Source organism: Molothrus aeneus, chromosome 4 (genome assembly GCF_037042795.1).
Source record: "Molothrus aeneus isolate 106 chromosome 4, BPBGC_Maene_1.0, whole genome shotgun sequence".
NCBI classification, from domain to species: Eukaryota; Metazoa; Chordata; class Aves; order Passeriformes; family Icteridae; genus Molothrus; species Molothrus aeneus.
Window position 1 is genome coordinate 29,768,834 of NC_089649.1, and position 19,586 is coordinate 29,788,419.

At 40.2% G+C, this 19,586-nt stretch overlaps 1 protein-coding gene across 2 annotated transcripts in view; it reads right to left on the reverse strand.

Annotated features, from left to right (window-relative positions):
* Window positions 1–12,977: 12,977 nt before the first annotated feature.
* Window positions 12,978–19,586, reverse strand: part of FBXW7 (F-box and WD repeat domain containing 7) — a 177,246-nt gene continuing 170,637 nt past the window's right edge. For both annotated transcript variants that reach the window (XM_066548185.1, XM_066548183.1), the window contains 2 exons: window positions 16,069–16,279; window positions 12,978–15,029 (listed from right to left, as the gene is read on the reverse strand). In XM_066548185.1, the coding sequence (XP_066404282.1) occupies window positions 14,761–15,029; window positions 16,069–16,279 (480 nt within the window). In that variant the 3' untranslated portion in view covers window positions 12,978–14,760. The remainder of the gene's footprint in view (window positions 15,030–16,068; window positions 16,280–19,586) is intronic.

A 19,586-nucleotide genomic window follows, 5' to 3' on the forward strand; every position in this document is an offset into this window, starting at 1 on the left:
CCTCAGCATGGAGTCAAGCAGGGATAAAGCACTTATGTTTCTATGTTTCTTAAAATGACTTTTTCAACACGCTGAATGGTTCTGGTATCTCAGGGGAGCATTCTAGGCCAGACTTGGCAGTGGAGTTGCATCATGGGCTGCTGTCCTGATGGAGATGGGAATAGGCAGACAACTTCCATTAGAGACCACCGCTGCGATTCCAGCAGCTTGTCGGAAGTAGTGTTTGCATTCCAAAGAGTAATTGCACATCACCAGAACACGTCCCTTGCTGTCACATGGTAGAAAAGAGTCGATATTGGCTTGGCAGGGAAAGGAAAGGGGATTGCTTACTGCAACTGGGAAAAGCTTCAGCCCGTATTTCTGTCCTATGGCATATTCTCTCTCCTTCCTTGCAGAAGCCTTTAAGAGCTTGTTCACTTCAATTCTCAATGATTTACAGCCTTATATGTTTTCCAAGTTTTGAATCTAAATTGCTGTTCTGGTTTGTTTGGTTTTTTTTTTAATGTCCTTTCAAAGCCAAGATTCTCCAAACTTCAGCTGCTTACTTGAGGGAAACTGTTCCACTGCCTATTAAATTTTACTGTGAAGGAACTTTTTCCCAGCATTCTGATTTTTCTTGATTTCCTTCTGTAGATGCTTAGATTCTTCTCTTTATTTTAACCCAGAGATTTCCTAGTTTCACATCTTCAAGTATTTGTAGCTTTTTTTGTAATCTGTTCTTATGTCCTCTTCATTTTAGGTCGGTTGGACTCTTTGGATGTCTGCCCTGTGAATCCTTTTATTTATTTTCCCACATTAAGATGATTGGCACTGAATGCATAGTCCTAAAATGATCCTTTCCTCTGTACATCTTCTGCTTATGCCTCTGCTTGTGCAGCCTAATCTTTCATTTGGTAATTTGTTGCCAAAGCACTTGGCAAATTTGTCTTTTACAAATACATTTTGCAGGTCATTGCTGAAAGTTTTCTGCCTTACTCTGGTGTCAAAATGCAAGTTAGCTAATTTAAACTCTTGAAACACATTAGCATAGAGAAATTATTGAAAATTTTCTGGGGTGGTGGAAAGCTTTCAGGTTAACTGTTTTGCATTTAAAGGTGATTGCAAGGAAAGGAAAGTGGGAAGAGAAGAATATCTGGGTAATCTCTGTACCTAAGGAAAACCCTGTGGTAGCCTGTGACTGCTGTAATGAGCCCTGGGCCACTGGCAGTTGGCATCTTTCAGCTCCTCTGCCTTGCCCTGGAAGGCTGGACCACCACGAAGCAGCTACAAGATGAGAGTAGTAGAGTGCAAAAGCTAATTGAAAACTGCAGCTGCCTTTTCCTCCCTGTCTTTGCCAAGTATTTTGTGGTGAGAGCTAATGATCAGCATTGCTGCCTCCCTGAGTGCTCCCCCTCAGGAGGGCACAGGCCTCAGCTCACACACCCTTTGTGACTGCAGAGCACTGCCTGCCTTTCCTGCAGCTGCTGTTCACTTGGCTGCTTCTGCACAAGGGTGAACGATCCTGCACAATACAATATGTCCCTTTTCTTAATAGCTATCTCCTACATTTGCTTATGCTTTTCAAGTCGTATCTTCTTTATATCTTTAGCTGAGGCTGCTGCCTTCCCTAAGTCCTGGTGTGGGATTTGCTTTACTCTAAGGCATTTGGGTTATTTTACCAGTCTGTGTTTCCTTAGCCTATTCCTCAAGGCATTTTCTAGGAAGAACAGTAGTGAGATAAAATATTAAGGGGACTTACAAGAAAGATTGAGAGGCTTTTTACCAAGGCTTGTAGTGACAAGACAAGGAGCAATGGTTTTAAACTAAAAAAGAGTAGATTCGATTTGACATAAAGAAGAATTTTTTTTTTTATGAGAGTGGTCAGACGCTGAAACAGATTGCCCAGTGAAGTTGTGGATGTAGCTTTGTTGGGAATGTTCAAAGTCAGATTGGATGGGGCTTTGAGCCACCTGATCTAGGGAAAAATGTCCCTGCCTATCACAGGGAGGTTGGACAAGACGAAATTCAAAGATCCTCTCCAACCCAAACCATTTTATGATTCAGTCCAGAAAATAATTTGGCCTATTTGACAGGTATCTGGATGTTGAAAGTCATGTCTGTTCTCTGTTCAGTGGTGTAATGTTTAATGTCCTGCTCAAGTTATCTGAATTCAGTTATTTTTTTCTCAGCCCTGGGATAAAACTTTTCTATCTGGGTGCTAATGCTTGATTCAGCTGTACAGGTTCTCACTGCCTCTTTTCTCAGCCTAGGAGGATGCATACGGGAAGTTCTTGTTGCACCTTGGATTTTTGTCATATGCTTCTGTTCAAATGAATGCTTTGTGCTGTGTTTGCTTAGCTGGAAGAAAGCATTTCAATTTCAAGCCATTGGACAGAGTGTGCTTTGCAATCCAAACTTCCTTTTACCGTGTTGCATTTCTCTCCTTGATGGCATATTGATTTACCTTGCTCAATGGAGTTGGGCCAGGCCCAGCTTTCTGCCCAATTAAGTGTCTCAATGTCTTTCAATTTCACATCTTAAGCAGAGCTCAGACCTGTTCCTCCATGCTGGGACCAAATTCTGTAACTGCAGGCTCTTGCTGTGCACTTCCTTTGGGTTCATAATGACTACACACAGTGCAGCTACACCTGGAGGTGAAACAAGTGGGGTTCACCACAGATTTGAACACCTTCTCAGCAGATTGTGGGGTTTCTTCTCCTCCAGCAGCCTTCTGCTTTTCCAGCAGCATCATGGAAGTGAGCAGGGCTGAGCACAGAGATGGACTTGGAAGTTCAGTTTATGGGTGCTTGATTTGTCTCCTCTGCAGAAGGTGGTGTTGAGGGTGCACAGCTGATGGTGTCTTGAGCATAAGTCTCTCTATTTCCTCCAGAAATGTTCTTTTCTTTCTTTTCTTTCTTTTCTTTCTTTTCTTTCTTTCCCGACCAGCAGCACATAGCTCACTGTTCAGGGTGTGCTAACTGCCTAGACATGGATAACTAAGTTGGGGCAAAACACCTGGTCACTTCTCTAAGGAATGCAGTCCAGTTTGGTGCAGTGTCACATCCCAGATGTTTGCTGGGATGGTTGAACTGGTCAGAGGATGTGGCATGTAAGCTGACCTGGCTGATGGAGGTTATCAGAGGGGTTTAACCATCTGGATGGGGTCTGGGTGTTGGGTGAGCATGGGAATAAGTGAGACAGGAGGTGTGGGAAGGGCAGGAGTTGAGATGAGTGCAGCATCTCTGCTTTCTCTGACACCTTTTGACATATCAGCCTAACTCAGTGTCTCCTGAGGCTTCAGCATCTCATCAGGATGCTGGGAGAGGCAGACCTGCCTTGCTTCTGGCCACCTGCTTCCCCTGTGCTGGCAGCTAACTGACCCCCTTGAGCCAGCTCAGGTCCCCTCCCTAAACCTCCAGAAAATTAACTGTTTCTAAAAATGTGAATTCTCCAGCTATCTCAGCAGATCAACTCACCACTAGAGCCAGTTCCACAGGGCAGCAGGGAGTCTCTCATAGGAGCAAGGCTCAGACTGACCACTGCCCTGTGAAACAACCACCTTCCCTAGCTCCTTCCCCCAGGCTGAGGTTTGGTGCTTGATCAATGCCTTTAGTTTGCCTCTAAACCTAAGAAAACAAGAATTCACTGATTTAGCTGCACCTGGTGTATTGAAAGCTCCAGTGGAGTATTACAAAAGGTGCTTTGACATTCCTGCTATGTTTTTGACAGAATAGTTACTGTATTTTTAAGAAGCATCTTAGCATGCACATGGCTGTATAATTTACAAATTGCATATATCTAGCCCAGAATGCTACATTTTTTATCCAGACATTGTGATGCATTTTTGTCCTAGCTTGTTAGAGTATGAATTTTCAGTCTGAAAAAATGATGTTGTTATCCCAATTTCTGTTGCAGGAGGTTGGTCATACAGGGCTGTCCTCAGCAGAAGACAACACTGCAGTTCATACCAACAGTTCAGCTTTTGTGCAGTAATAATTAAAAGAGAAAGTTTGTATTTATTTACTGGCCAATTATCCAATTTTTTAAGATTGGTCTTCACTGAAAGATAAAATGAAGAGAAATGCAAAGGGAAAATTAGGTCATTAATGTACTCTTTGCTTCTAGCTTTCACTTCATTTGATTGTAAATTGTTTGCAGTAAAATTGCAAATTAGTAGCTTGGATAAAGCACTATGAATTCCTTCAACATCAGATTTAAATGAGGAAGAACTGGGCCTCTAACCTTCATGGAGTATAACTATAGCTGGATGCATTCCTAGGGGCTTATTATCCATTCCTCCATATTATTTGCTTGAACTCTCAATTTCTCACTGCTCAATGCACACTGGGATGCTGGAAAATGCCTAAGAGGATGTGAGATGGAAACCCAGGCAGTGGGATGCTCTTGCTACCAAACACAGACGTCAGAGGATGCGCCACATCCCACAGGAGGCTTCCAAATAGGAATGGCTCTCAGAAAACCATGTTGCTTTCCAAGAGTAGTGCAAAATTTACATCCTTAGCTGGCAGAGAGACAAGGGTTAGAATGAAAATAGGTTTTCCACGTTTTGTAAGAAGAGCAGGTTGAAATAGCCATCCTTCCTGGAAAGGAAAAAATACTGCATGAACTTCAAGGTTAGTTGTCTCCACCCTCTTACCAAGAACAGGGAAGTGTCCTAAAATGTAGGCAAGGTAAATTTTGGTTTAGCATGAGATATTACTACTGTCACTTCATTTGTTTTATGACTAGAGTAATTTCTTCCTGTTTGTCACATAGCTACTCATTGCCTGTGAAGCAGTGTGTTTTGTTTCACCTTTACTGCTTCTACCAAAAGACAAAGTGGTAGGAAGAAGAATCTTTATGGGAAAATCCTGAATTTTTAGAGAATAGCTATGGGGAGAGAGAGATTGAGATCCTTTTATAGAAGCTCTGTTGGGTGTGTGGTGGCTGTGGCCAGCCTGGAGGGAAAGGTTGGTGGCTGAAGGGACATTTATGGGTGCTCCTGCTGGCCAGGTGTTTGGAAACAGGGTGCTTCTGTGACGCAGAAGATTTAAGCTCTGGTTTGTGTGCATAAATAACTGGACTCAGGTACTAATTAGAGATAATTTGTCTGGAAAGTCAAAGATTAAAGGAACTCTTGTCTTGCTGTCAAAACAATTTTGTCTGCATTGTGCTGTCTGATAAATCAGATTGCACAATGGGGGTGTCGTGTGGATTTTTGGATTTTCCAAGAGCAAATCAGAATATGCTGCTATTAGACTCAGGGTTTTTTTCTTCTCTGGTGCACTCATTATATCTATGGAGAGCTTCTGCACCCTTTCCTGTCGGGTTTAGCTGCCTTTGTCTGCTATGTGGTGGCTTCTGTTAGCTGTGCAAGGTACTTGTCTGGTTGTCACTGGGAAAGGCTTCTGCACCTCAGGCATTCGAGATACAATGCTTGTCACGTGTCCTGCTTTTTGAACTTTGAACCTCTGTCTAATTCTAACTTATTTTTTCTGATCCAGTGATCCTTCAGCCTGGAAAGGATTAGCAGGAACACTCATCCATTGTCAGCCTGGTTCAAGCCATGGGGGAAGTACACTGGTTGCTGTTCTGCTCTGTTTGTAAAACAGCACACAAGAGCAAAATGCTTGGATAGAACAAGCAATAATAAAGAAACAAACAACCTGTGTAGCAAATAGTATTTATCTTTCTCACTGAGTAAATGCAGCCATACAATCTGTGAGTATGGTATACATAGTTTGGGCTGTGCATTGAGTGGGAATACATTTACAGCGAGAGGAGGTTACCTACAATTGTTAACTGTATCATTAAGACAAAATGAAATAAGGGGATAAAAGATTCAGGGATTTGGGTTTGAGTTTTGTTGGTTTGGCTTGTTGTTGTTGTTGCATGGGTTTTGTTTGGTTGGTTTTGCTGCTTTTTGTTCTGCAAAGATGAGGATGTCTTATTTGTGACTTTGTTGCTCTGGGCACTGTGTCCTTCTGAATAGCTGCTTATGCTTTTGAGTTTTGTTGGGTTAAGACAATGCAGAAGCCAAATCTCAGATGAGTGCTGGATGTCTGGGGCTTTTTCCAGTGGGATATATTGTATCACTAGGACAGTAAAATCTCAGCAGCACCAGGATAGTGTACCTGGTCCACAGTCACATCCTATGCTGGCTCCAGAGCTTTTATTGCTTATGCTGTCAGTGCATATTAAGAATTAGTGAGAAATGTGCACTAGATTGTTTTAGACATGGCTTCTATATTATTCCTAACATCCCCTGACAGACCGTGCTACCCCAGCTGTGCTGTGTTGGTAGTACTGGAAGGAATATCAGCCATTACTGTGGAGTTTGGACTATAGGTTCATTTGCAGCCTCAAATTCTTGTTTACTATACAGAGATTTATAAAAGGGCTTTTTAAAATCGGTATCTGTCAGGATGATCAATTTCTGTCCAAAGGTGAATTTTCTAAAAGTTTGTTAACAAAAGTAACTTCCAAACACTGCACAGATTTAGAAAATCATGTATTACCTATGCTTCATAATGAGGAGTGTTTTCAAAATTACCTTTACATACTAGATTTCCTTAGGAACAAGAAAACATAGTTTTTAAATAAAATGGTATATTTTGTCAGAAAGCAGAAGAAGGAATGCTTGATGAGTATTGAATTAGACAATGCTTGTTGCTCAGCCATTTGTGAAATTGGTGGTAGACCAGTCTGTGCGTAAGAGGGCATGATCCTATTGCTCTTGAACCATGTGAGTTATTTGTGGACTGTGGATAGACAAACATTAGATGCAGGAAAAAAAAGAATTTTTCTGAGTGCTCTATATTTGCTTCTTATCTGGCTTATGTATCTCCTGTATATCTTGTATGTACAGAGGGTGTGAAAAAGACTCCAGCTCGCCAACTCAGATCTTGGAATAAGGGAAGAGAGGAAAGCTGGCTCTGACAGTTCAAAGCAGAGATATTCACAAATGGAGAAAGAGGAGGAAGATAAAAAATCTGGAAAATAGGGACATGAATGGTAAAACATGAAAAGAAAAACATAGGGAACAGGACAAAGGAGGAAAGGAAACATAAGGAAATTGAAGTGTGAGTGTCAAAGAAAAGAGAAAATAAGAAGCGTAAATAGAGGAAAACAGAAAAATTATGTCGTTGTCAAGTCTTCTTTTAAATATGTAAAGCTCTAAGTATTCCAAGATGAGAATGTGTATATATAGAAATGAATATGTAGTTTGAGCCTTTTTAAATTTAGGCTGAAGTGTTGAATTTTTCAAATCAAATTGGAGACTTATGTGCTTAGTGGAGCCATATCCCATTTACAAGATGAACACATTAGTGGTATCTCACACAAAGCATTCCTCCTCCTCTCCCCCAGGTTGTCCCTATTGTGCCATATGGCCAACAGTGATAAACAGTGAGGCCTCAAGAGTAGATTCTGCTCAGAAATGACTGCTCATAAGCAGGTAAATCTACACATACCAGTTTCTGGGCTTGAAATCTAAAACTGCTTGTGAGACTGAAGGATGGACACAAGAAACATGATGTTATTGTGTTGTTTTCCATGAAATTTGAGCATTTGAATTGTTGCAGTAGTCAACAGAATGGTAAAGACCATCCAGTGCATACCTAAAGTGTGTGCTAAGTGGGCAATAGAAACACCAACAGAAAAATATAAAACTTGTTTATTTGGGAAAATGTGGATGTTAGTTAATTGAAACGTTCATTTCTGTCTACTGAGAACTGACAGGAGGAACACCAAAGCAGACAAAAAGCAGCAAACTGTCTGAAGGAACATTTTTTGAGCCCTATCTAGTCCACAGCTTTTGAGCTCTTTCTTGTTCCAAACCATAATGTGAACATTTAAAATCAGCTCTGAAACGTATCAGGAAACTTAAAAGAAAATCGGAGTTTGAAAAGAGAGGGGAATGTAGTACTCAGATTTTCTGTATATCAGGGTAAAGGAAACAAGCTTTATAATCTTTGTATATCTGTAAAGCTGTGGTACTGTTAGAAATTCATTTTGAACTGAGGAACTCAAAACTCCACTTTAGGAAGAGTGGTACTGCTCAGTTTACCACACTGATCTTTACAGCATAGTCTGAATCCTTCTGTGCCTTAGAAGTCATCAATCCTCTTGAAGGTGTGAGCATCTTCTCACACTGTCAGGTTTGAATATTTAATCTAGAGAATGAACTTGAGTTTAAATGCGGCTCCTTTGGCAATGGAAACTGCCTTTGAAGTTTTTGGATCTTCTACATTCCACGTTTCCTGTTTTAAATTAAAAGAACAAAGCACTCTCAAATAATGCACTGCAAGCAGCCTGCGAAACCTGCGTCTCAGACATGAGGAACCAGACACAAGGAGGAGGTCTGGGGGCATTTCATTCATCTTCCCATCAAACAATCTGCCCCAGGTAAGAGCAGTTCAGGTGAGCCAGAGCTAACAGGGTTGGTTGTATCCTCAATTACAGGGCAGCCCAGCTAACGGCTTCATTAAAAATCTGACTCTTCTGCTTTGTTGATGACAATGATGAAATACCCCACAGTAGCCACTGTAGGATGTAAAATTATGATCTCTTGGAAGGCCTCCCCACCCCACCCTGCCCCCCAAAAGCCCCAATTTGTTGTCATCTGCCCTTCTCTGAATTCCATAGGTCACTTCTGATCCAGCTTACATTGGCCTTACATGTTTTTTCAGTGTCCTTAGACCATGACCTCTCCCAGCTTCCAGGAGACAACACTTAGGATCCTGCTTTAACCATAAAGCTACTTAGGATGTGCCTATTTTTTCAGGCATGACTGGAAAACTAAGGAGTTGAGATCAACTTGAAATTTACCTAATTGAACCAGGTTTAGAACACTTTTTTTAGTCTAGACTCAGGCTGCTGATCATTTTAGTGATATTGATGATGAATCTTTCAGTCTGGGATGAATGATGTCCTCTCATCTCCATGCACTACACCTTGGAGCATTCAGCGTTAGACTCGAGGCTGTGCTGTCCCTGTGCATTAAGTGGCAAAATGTACAAGGTAGATTCCAGCAGCACAGAGGACAAAAAGCTCAGCTTATCTTTCACCAAAGGTATTGCTACTACAAAAGTTTGGATAAGATCAGCTTGTCAGTGGGGATCAGGGAGTTGAGGCTGTATCTAAGTGAGGCAGAAGTGAGGACAAAGGAGAATTGAAGGATGCCTTTGGCCAAGTCTCCGTCTGTAATTTAGAACCACTGCTGAATTGGCAGCTGCTCTGATTAATGATTTCTGCCATCTCTAGTTCTTGGGGAGATTCTAGCCTAGCTCAGTTATGATTTTATAGGACTCTCCTGTCCCAGCTGGGCTAGAGCAATGCAGTGTACATGGGCATAAAGCCATTGGTTCTTAGGCAACCGCAGGCTCACAGAGTGCTGCAGTATTTCCCCTCAGCAGCTCATGGTCCTGGTAGCACAATGCACCATTTCCTTGGCCTGAAGCACCACTGCAGCTCCTGGGCCAGAGGGCAGCTTGAACTGCAGCTCCTGGGCCAGAGGGAGCAGGAGCCTGGACTGGCTACTGACTTTTTGGTGACAACCTGTTTGTCAGACTCTCTATCTCGGAAAAAAATCTGGAAGAGCTTTTATGTAAAAACATCTGTTGTATTTATAAACCTGCACTAATGCTTGAAGAGAGGTGCTTTAAAAATTGTATATGCCATTTTTAGATGAAGTTTGAAAATCCTGGTGTATATCAAATAGATCATATACTTTGTGTATAATCATAAACATCATGTATCATCATAAAATGCTAAACATCATTCCACAGCATGTGTATCTTTGCACAGTGACAGGGATCAAGGATAGAATGGCAGGAGATGGAAAGAATGTATTATTCCCACTTTCATTAAAGATTCAGTGGTTGGTATAGCTTGAATATTACCCTTTAAGTAATAAACCACTTGTCAGAGTGACCGAAGGTTACTACTGGCAAGTTTTTCTTTAGTATTATTACTACGATAATTATTTGCCTCTTCTGTACAATTGTACAACTTCACTGTTTCTTTCTATGAGTGATCAGGTGTTGATTCACTGGTAGATTTTGACCAGACTGATTGTAAGAGATTTGCATTTCTTTTTACTGTATTCCATAAGCTGATCAGAAGAACCTCTCCATTGGAATGCTGGAAGAGTTTAAGGCATCTGAGCTTTTTGAGCAAAATCTTGTAAGTGGTATCAGGTGGATCCTGTTGAGATGGGAGCTGGTTCTGATTATGAGTGAGGAGCTGGGTGCTGTGGGAGAGGATCTGTTGCTGGTTATGTACACACCAGCAATTAGTGCTGTGCAGTAGCAGCAGAATTGTAATGCCAATTACAAAATGCTGGTGCTGAAGACCTCATGTCCACATGAATGTATTCCTGAGATGTTGGACTAGTTCTGGTTTGGTCCCACATGTTCCTCCAGTAGCTTGAGTGCCTGGAGTGTGCTCTTGGAGAGCTACTCCAGATTTAGTTATACCCAGAAGGAATCCTGTTAGTGGTCTCCAAGGCAGCACTGTGCTCTATTGGGAAAGCTACTGATCTGAACTAAAAATTGGTGTAGACACAGCTGTTAAATGTCTGGTCCCATCTCTTGAATAAGTAAACTGAGACCACAGGAACAGGCTCTTGGAGGAAGTGGCAATACTAGTTCTGACTTACTGTTGGATCAAGGCCCATTAAAAATTATAAATAAACCACCTTAATGTTGTTGATGTGGTTTTGCATAAGGAAGAAAATAAGGAAGCTCTTTCTAGGACTAAAACTAAAAGAAAATGGGGAATCAGCATGAAAAGAAGAGAGCAGAAATGCCAGTAACACCACTGCAGTTATCTCCCTCGGATAGCTGCAGTATTTTGACATAGCCCATGATGACTAAGCCACTGGATTCAAGAAGTGCCTGTGTATTGAGAGCATAAAGATGTTATAGTCTTATACAAGTATTCTTAAATGTTTTTATTTGAAAAAAGCCCCAAACACTCCACCCACCTTAAAATCAAAATCTAATTACATGGAAGGAAGATGTCTCCTCAGCAGTCTACTTGGAGCATGTGCTGCCAAAGAAGAAGAGTTCATATTGTGAGCTATATTATGGTAAGTACATCAACAAAAGGGGGGTGTAAAGAGAAACTGCTCAGTTTCCTACATGTGATGTGTTTACTACAGGCCCATCTTTGAAGTTCTGTCACTTAAATCACAAAATTTCTGCTTGTTGAGCTGTGTTGTTCAGATAGCTCATAAGCAACTCCTACAAACCTAAACAGACTTCACAAAATTAGAAGTCCTTAAAGCACTAACACAATTAACTTTGTAAAGTTGTTTTATTGAATGGGAAAAGCTTTTCTAAAAATATGTTTAGGTATTGTGTTGTTTTTTGTATTTAAGGTGACAGTCTTGACATATCTTGGCCTCGCAGCCAATAGTTTATTTGAACCTAAATCTGTGATGAAGGAATCTGAAAACATGATTTGCTTAACAAGTTCAAGTTTTTCTGTATTAATTTGAACATTTAGATACTGCTGGACCTACACTGTCAACAGGAAAATGTCTCAATTTTGGTTAAGCACATTTTCCTCCTGGCCATATTGGCTGCCTAAAATGTACTTGAACTGACTTGTACACCTGGATTTGTTAGTTTCCTTCTTCTGTCAGCTCACTCTTCCACCCAGATTTGAATTCCTGCCCTCCAGCACAACATTACTCAGAAACCTCTCATCCTCCTGCTCCATCAGGCCGGTGCCTTCCCTCTCTGAAAACATGTTGTTGCAATTTCTACAAATCATGGAAGAAAATTACATAATCTTAAAAGCTATTGCTCTGCTCGTTGCATTAAATATTCATGTTTCTACCCTTCTCTTTCCATTCCCTCTCACCAGTGCTTCAGCCCACACTGGGGCACCTTCTGCCATCGGGGGGCTCAGCGTCCTGGCCTGCACTCTCAGCAGAACCATGCAATGTCCTGGCAGTCTTTCACTGCCATTCTAGGACAGGATTAACTCTTTGTTTTTACATAAATAATAGGCAATCACAGCTTTTATATTGTCAGTGCTTGCTGCAAGCTTTTTTTCCTTAAGCACCAACCCAAGGAACAGATTTTTGCAATTTGGAGCTGCTCAGTCAATTCGGATGGCTTTTTAATCTCTAGAGGCCAGATGGAAGCATGATCCTTCACCATGGTGTGTTTTGCATAATGTAGGGATTGGAATTAAATTTTGTTTGCACATAGTCATAGATGTATAAGTATGTAAATATTTTTCCTTTCCATCCATGCATTTTCTCTTCTACTGTTTTGTTTTGGTTTTTTTTTTTTTTAATGACAGCTTTTACAGGAGAAAACTGTCACAAACAAGCAAATGCTATGCCCTGAAAGAAAAGCTTATGCAGAAGAAAACAACGATTTTGGTCAAGGAGATTTGAGACAGAACCTGACACTCAAGTGCTAAGTTTCTGAGAGATGATTACTTACCTTGGTTTCAGGGCCCTGATAAAACTGCTGTTGGACTGATGTGGAATGATGTTATTTTAATATTTGTTCTGAAGCCTTATTTCAGGCTCTCCTACAATCCTAACTTTGATTTTGGTTGTATTTATGGATTTATTCTTTGCTGTCAACTGCAATCAACTGATTAAAATCCATAAATAATAAACATCAGGTTTCAATTTAAGATGCAGTAACAAGATGCTATCGGAAGAAGTTTTACGTACTTTGGCAGCTTTTTATAGCTGCCTCCCCCCCAGAGCAAGGTCCTGACACGTTCCTTGTGAGAAGGAGCAAATGTTTTTCCCCCATGTTTGTCCAGACCCACGTGACAAATCCTACATGGCAACTGAAGGAGAGGACACTCACACACCTGTTTGTGGAAGGGTTATATAAAAAGTCCCAAGACATATTTTAGCATCTACCCGTAAGGTGAGCAACTCGACCTGCTTTACCCCTCACATGATACATAATAATAAATTAACAACTAGAAAACAAAAAAAATGTAAAAAAAAGACATACTAACATGAAAAAACACATTTTATTGCACTTAAGTTATAAGAAAATAAAATTTCTAAGTGAATCAAACCATAGACACAATCCCTTTAAAGGTTGTTTTCCTCCATCATGTCAGGTTGTTACATAACTAAAATTAACCAACTGGAATCTGATTGTTTTAAATCAGACTATAAATAAAACAAAAACAAAAAAAAAAAAAGGAGGAAAAAAGATCGCCTAGGATACAGTGTTAAACCACTTTCACAGTTCAGCTTGAGTTGTGGCTCTTGGAGAATGAGGCAAACCATTTGACTCTTTCTTTTCTCATTTTGTTTGCATGTGACATCTTTACAAAAACTTAAGTTTTTGCTCTGTCAGTTCCTCCCAGCAATAACTGTAACAGTTGTTTTTTCTCAAATACTGTAAAACACTAAGACTGACCAGCAACTTTATTTTAATTTTTGTATTTTATAATATTTTAAAAAAATTTTGTCAGTTTTTTTTTTTAATGTATGTTCATTCCATTCACCACAGCCCTCACAAAGAAAAATTTCCCCACAGAACAGGCTGCAATAGCTTTGTTCCAAGGAATGTGTTTTAATTTTTGCCCAGAAAAAAGAAAATAAGCTTTGCACACACACTCAATTCTTTATTTGCAGGCAAACTTCACTCTTAATTGTCTGAAACTCTTCCACTCTCAGCCTCTTAGAGGCACAGTTGGCTCAAGTTTCAGTGGCAAAAAGTCTTTTTCTGTAACCAAACTAGAGCAAATTTGGAATTCAGTCTGGGACTAAAACGTCACAGCAGAAAAAAAAATAAAAAAAAATAATTTGCTTTTCTTTCTTTCATTTAGCAGCATAAATAAGTTTGGCCACTGGGAATACAGTACAGGGGTGGGACAACAATCCCATAATTGAAGACCTACTTCTAGCACCAGCATTGCGAATTAAATCCATCAGAGGACTCTCAAAATCCAGGACAACTTGCCACCTCAGAGCAACTTATGCGTTGAAGAGTGTAGATGGAAGCAACAGTAAATAGATTAAACAGAGGCTAATACTGTGATTGACATTGGCAATGGTTGGCAAAAAAAAAAAAAAAAAGAGGAATAAAGAAAAAAAAGAAAAAGCTCTGATAAAACTGTACAAAACAATTCACAGTAATATTTTAGCTTTTCCACACCAGGAATGGACTCTTTGTTTTTGTTTGTTTTTTCTCATTGCAGATGCTCTCTAGTTTTTGAAAGTCAACCAGTGACTGCTCGTGGAGGTTGGAAGGGACCTTGGAGGGAGTCCGGTCCAACCCCCTGCTCGGAGCGGGGCTGGGGACAGCGCGTTGCTCGGAGGGGCTGCTGGGACCCACGGTGACCCAGGGGTGCACGAGCAGGCTCGCCTGTGCAGCTCGTTTCAAGATCTTTGTGGTAAAATAACCTGTTAACAAGAACTGTAACTTTTTTTTTTTTTCCACTCCAAATTGCTCAAGGAGCATTTGGAGGAAAGTAAAGAAATTAATTGCACCTGGTTTCATTTCTAAAGTTGGATTTTTGCAAAGCTGCCCCGGTCAAAAGTGTAGCCTTTTTATGTGACGAGACAGCAAAAGCCTCTCTTGTCAGTTATAGTTTGTCATCTTTGTCTTCTCCTTCGTAGTCTGTAGGTCTTTAGGATCTGTTGCCCCAAGGCAACATCCTGCACCACCAAGGACAAGGGATTTTTTTCCTTTTTCTTTTTTTTCTTTTTTCTTTTTTTTTCAGGGGGGAGGGAAAGGAGAACATCGTCTACACGTTTGGACAAATTCATCTTTCTGCCCTTCACTTCATATCGACGTCAAAGTCCAACACCAGCAGCTTTGTTTCCTCAGTCCCATTGCGGCTCCCGACTGCACACACCAGCTTTGTGTTGGAAGCTCTGATTCGCCACACGACGCCTCCGCTTCCCCCGCTCTCCAATGTGACTAGATTTCGGATAAATTCACCCGTTTTCAAGTCCCAAAGTTTTACAGTCCCATCATCTGAGCTGGTAATTACAAAGTTCTTGTTGAACTGTAAACAGGTCACAGCACTCTGATGCTTGTTGGGACCTATAAGAGTAAACAAAAACATTTCTGTTTGTAATTAATTAGAAAGCAATGTCAGGCAGTGCTGCATCTGGAATAAACACCTCGCTATTTGCATACAGCTCTTTCCACCTATTAGAACTATTAGAGAACTATCTGCTTTAACTCCTGGATTTGTGTATTAAAAGGTGCAGAAGCCTTGCCATGCTTTCAAAAAGTGAAAGCAGATATAAAAAAATTTCCCAGTATCTTCTTCTTTGTTTCAGTGATCTTGTTGTGCTGTATGTTGGCAGCTGGGCAAACTGGACATCCATGAACATGAACTTAACCATCCTCAATAAGGTGACTGCTGTAAGAGTTTGTCTCCAAGATCCTTTGACGTGTTATTATGAGATTACTCCATCAGTAAATACTGACAGTTATATGCTGACATATAAATATATATGTTAAAGCAGCAGAGTTTGCTTTACAGGGAAATTTAATTTTCTGCTCCAGCCAGCACTGCTGCATATGATATATGAAAATTATATAAGACCTTTTTTGTGGGGAGAAACAAAAGCCTGTGTTTGTGTGCATGATGCCTAAGTGGTAACTGTCAACATGGAGAAAAAAAATCTTTCTTTTTACTGAAATAAAGAAAACATCTTCCACTTGCATCTCTTGATTTATTGCAACAGACTGTACTTTGCCTCGTGATCCAATTAAACTGTAGGCTTTGAAACATTCAAGTGACCCCTAAATAAATACATAGACTGTCTATTTTGAGATGTAATTTCCTACGTATTTCTGTGGCTTATTAGGCTAATATACCCATAGAAAATTGCTATCAGTCCAGACCATCTGCCTTTCATAATAGGCAAGTGATTTGAATAGATTAGATTAAATACATTTTGTTCTTCTAGTTCAGAAAAAGATCATACAGCTGTCATCAGAAAAATATTTAAGTTTTAAGTGGTCAGTGCTTGTTTCTTTGTATGTAATTATTTTAAAGTTTTTTAATGTAAAATTTGCAGTACAGATCACTGTAGGCTGCTTGATTGACATGAAGGTAGTTTAAACTTACCTTGCAATGTCTGTAAACATTGTCCTGTTTTAATGTCCCAGATTTTGACTGTAGAATCAGCATTCCCAGACACAAGTATATTGTCCTTGAGTTCCATTCCACTTGTGAGTGACTGGTGGCCTGTCAGAGTGTGAATGCAGTTGCCTGTCTCCACATCCCAAACTCGGATGGAAGTGTCAAGAGATCCACTCACCACATGGATACCATCAAACTACAAGAAAGGTCAATCTATTACAAACAATTACATTAGGACATTACAAAGAAGGCTATTAAGCATTTAATTCACTAAATGCAAGGTTAGATACTATATATATTCAGAAACTGCAGTACAAAGTAAGAACTCAGTAGAGATGGCCATGTTTGATACCACAGCAGGTGCTTCATGGTCAGTGCAATTTTCTGTTCAAGACATGTGGGCTCTTGAGGGACATGGTTTGAAAAGAGCCTCTGAGCCACTGGTCTTTGAAATGCAATACATCTCCTTTAAACACAGCAGATCCTGACTACCCTGCAGTGTGCAACAGTAAGAGAAAGTACTTTTCCTAAAGGAGATGTTAAAAAGCCAACCCTGCTTTTTACAAGTCAGAGGGAGTTTAAGCAGGAGAACAACAACAACGTTATTCCAAAATCATCTACACAAAAGTCACAACATAAATGTAATTGAAAAATGTGGAATTTTGCTTTTTGTAACCCTAATTGTGTACAGTAAGGAAGTGTAACTTTCCAGTCATTGTAGGCAAAGCATACAGGCTAAGAGATGAGATTCTTTTGACCAAGAGGACTGACCATGTAGAACAGAAAGATGGAAAATAGCTTGAGCTATAGTGACAATAAGAGTCCAGAATTCTCAAAAAAAAGGAAAAAGCCATAGAATAAAATCAGTGGGCTTCAAGAAGAAATACTTTAAAAACTCTAGACTTCCTTCCCATGAGGATTTTATGTATCTATTCTCTAAGGGGAAGAAGAGTTCAGGACAGTTGGCAGTTTCTTTAAGACACAAACTATCTTGTGTAAAAGAAAGATAGGAAGGATTGTAAATTACTGAGACCCACTTGGCTGAACCACAAGGAATTGTACAAAAAGAAGAAACTAGATCAATAGATGTGTATAAAAGAGCACACTGGGACAAAACCAGAAAGGCAGGGCACAACACAAGATAAAACTAGCAAGAGCCATTTCACTATTGTGTAAAAAAGTCCCAACCAAAAACATAACAAAACAAAACAAAACCACACCAAGAGGAAGGCCAAAAAAACCCTCATTTATCCTCAGTGGGAAGGAAACACTGATTGAGGCCAGCTATTTAAATTCTTTTTGTCTCAGTCCTCAGCCATGTGAGCGTAGGCTCGCAGTCCTAATGCCAATGACGAATGAGTACAAGCTTTTGCTAGAATGAGGGAACAAAATCACATAAGGCAAGTTGTTTTAAGACAGTCTCAGAGACATCTGCTGCTATCTTTGAGAACCCATGGAAGATAGACAAGTTTCAGATGGCAAATACAATTCCTTCCTTTTTTGACGATAATGGGATAAGGGAATTATGGATCAATCGGCCTAACTTCAATTTCCACAAGGAACTTTTTAGCCCTTTGTAATGTGGTAAGTAGCAGCAAACACAGATTGGTGTGAAAACTGCCTTAACCAATATGATTTTTTTCCACGACGGAGTAAAAAGCCATGTGAAACAGCAAATGTCTTGGTTGTATTTTCACAAAGAGAGAGACAAAATTGAGGCAGGGATACTATTACTTTGTTCAGAGTACTATCAGAGATACCAGAAAGAGTTTCAGAGAGGTCTGGCATTTACTATTTTCATTAGGATTTGAGTGACATTTGAAACAGTAGAACTGACCAAAGGCAAAGAGTGCAGAAGTCAAGTGAAAAGTGTGAAGATTTGAACTTGGCAGGGAATGAATGAAGGTACAGCTACAGCCTGGGAGAAGGGAGGCTGGACAGGAATCTTGGTTATATTTAAGGCAATCTGACCCTATTTGTCCATGTGGACTGACTGGTACCTGATAAGGGAAGGAACAAACCCAGTTAAGGGAACTCAACTATTTGGGGCTGCTGCTTCTTATAAGACCTGCAGAAAATGAGTATCTTAGATCTCTGCAGTCAGACATGGTTGGGCATGGCACCTACATTCAAAAAAATGGAGAGTGACTGGCACACAGACTGCTTATCTGCTGTATGCACTGCATTCCTGGTGAAAATACACTAAAAAAGACCCTCTGGTATCTGAATGGAAGGCATAAAAAATGTCCTTTCACTTCTAGCAAGCATTGATAAGACTTTGACTGGATCCTCTTTTGGGTCCCCTGCTTTCAAAAGAGGATGGAAAATAATCTGACTTCAGATAAAAAGACAAGGACTGCCAGATAGCCCAACAGAGTTGGGAACACTAGAATATATTTTTTTTATTCTAAGAAGAATTAAACCTGATTGATGTAACAAATTTTGAATTCTTTCCCCCCTTTCCTGCAAAGTAATTGTATTCTCTGTTCATAAGGTATTCAGAAAGAAAGGTTTAAGGTTGGGCATGCAGAGGAATTGGTGGTGCTGCAGTGAAAGAAACAATGGTTTGGATCAGTGAGTTATCCATGAACCTTGAGAATCTGTGGGTTACTGCAAAGGCACGTAAAGAAAGAGTAAGAAAACTCAGCATGGTTAGTGATCTTCTACTGCTGCATAAGGATCTCTGGAAAATACTAGGTCTACACATGGGAAAATATGGAGATATAATAGAACCTTCCATGAAGGACTGGCATATTCCATCTGATTATTCTATTTATGGGAGTTTTGCTTTTTGGGGCTACTTCAGGCTGAAAGACAAGACCCATTAGGCAATTTTAAAGAATCTTTCTGTTCCAAACCTGTAAGCACCTGTAGCCTCCAGCTTGCCCTCCCCGACCCCCTTCTCCCTTGTTTCAGAACATATTGATGTGCAAGACAACCCAGTCATTTGAGCCATTATTACTACAGCACCAGAGCAAGACATACATATTTGTAAGCCAAAACCAGAGCCAGTGGTGAAGATAAGGCAGAAAAACATCTGTTCCCAAACTGCCCCACACAAAATAAATCCTCAGAATATTTTTGAGAGAGAGGTAGGTAGGTAGGTAGGTAGGTAGGTAGGTAGGTAGGTAGGTAGGTAGGTAGGTAGGTAGGTAGGTAGTAGAGCATTTTTAACTTGCTTTCTGCTTGTTTAGAGAGCACTCCTCAGCATATGAAGAGAAGGGCTGGAGTTTTTGATAGATTTTGCTACATATTTTTGGGAAAGGAAACCAATTAGGAACTTTGTTCATATTTAATATATTATGGGGAGATATGAAATACTTTATGAAAAATGTCTCTAGCACTGAACTTCACTTTCTGAGTTACAAACCAGAGCAGTTACATGCTGAATGCCATTTCCCAATTTTGAACTGTCTTTGTTGATTTCTTTTTCAAGTCCTGCCAGACTGTGGTGTGAACAGGCACAAGCATGAAATTAATTTCTTTTGCCTTTCAATGCCTGG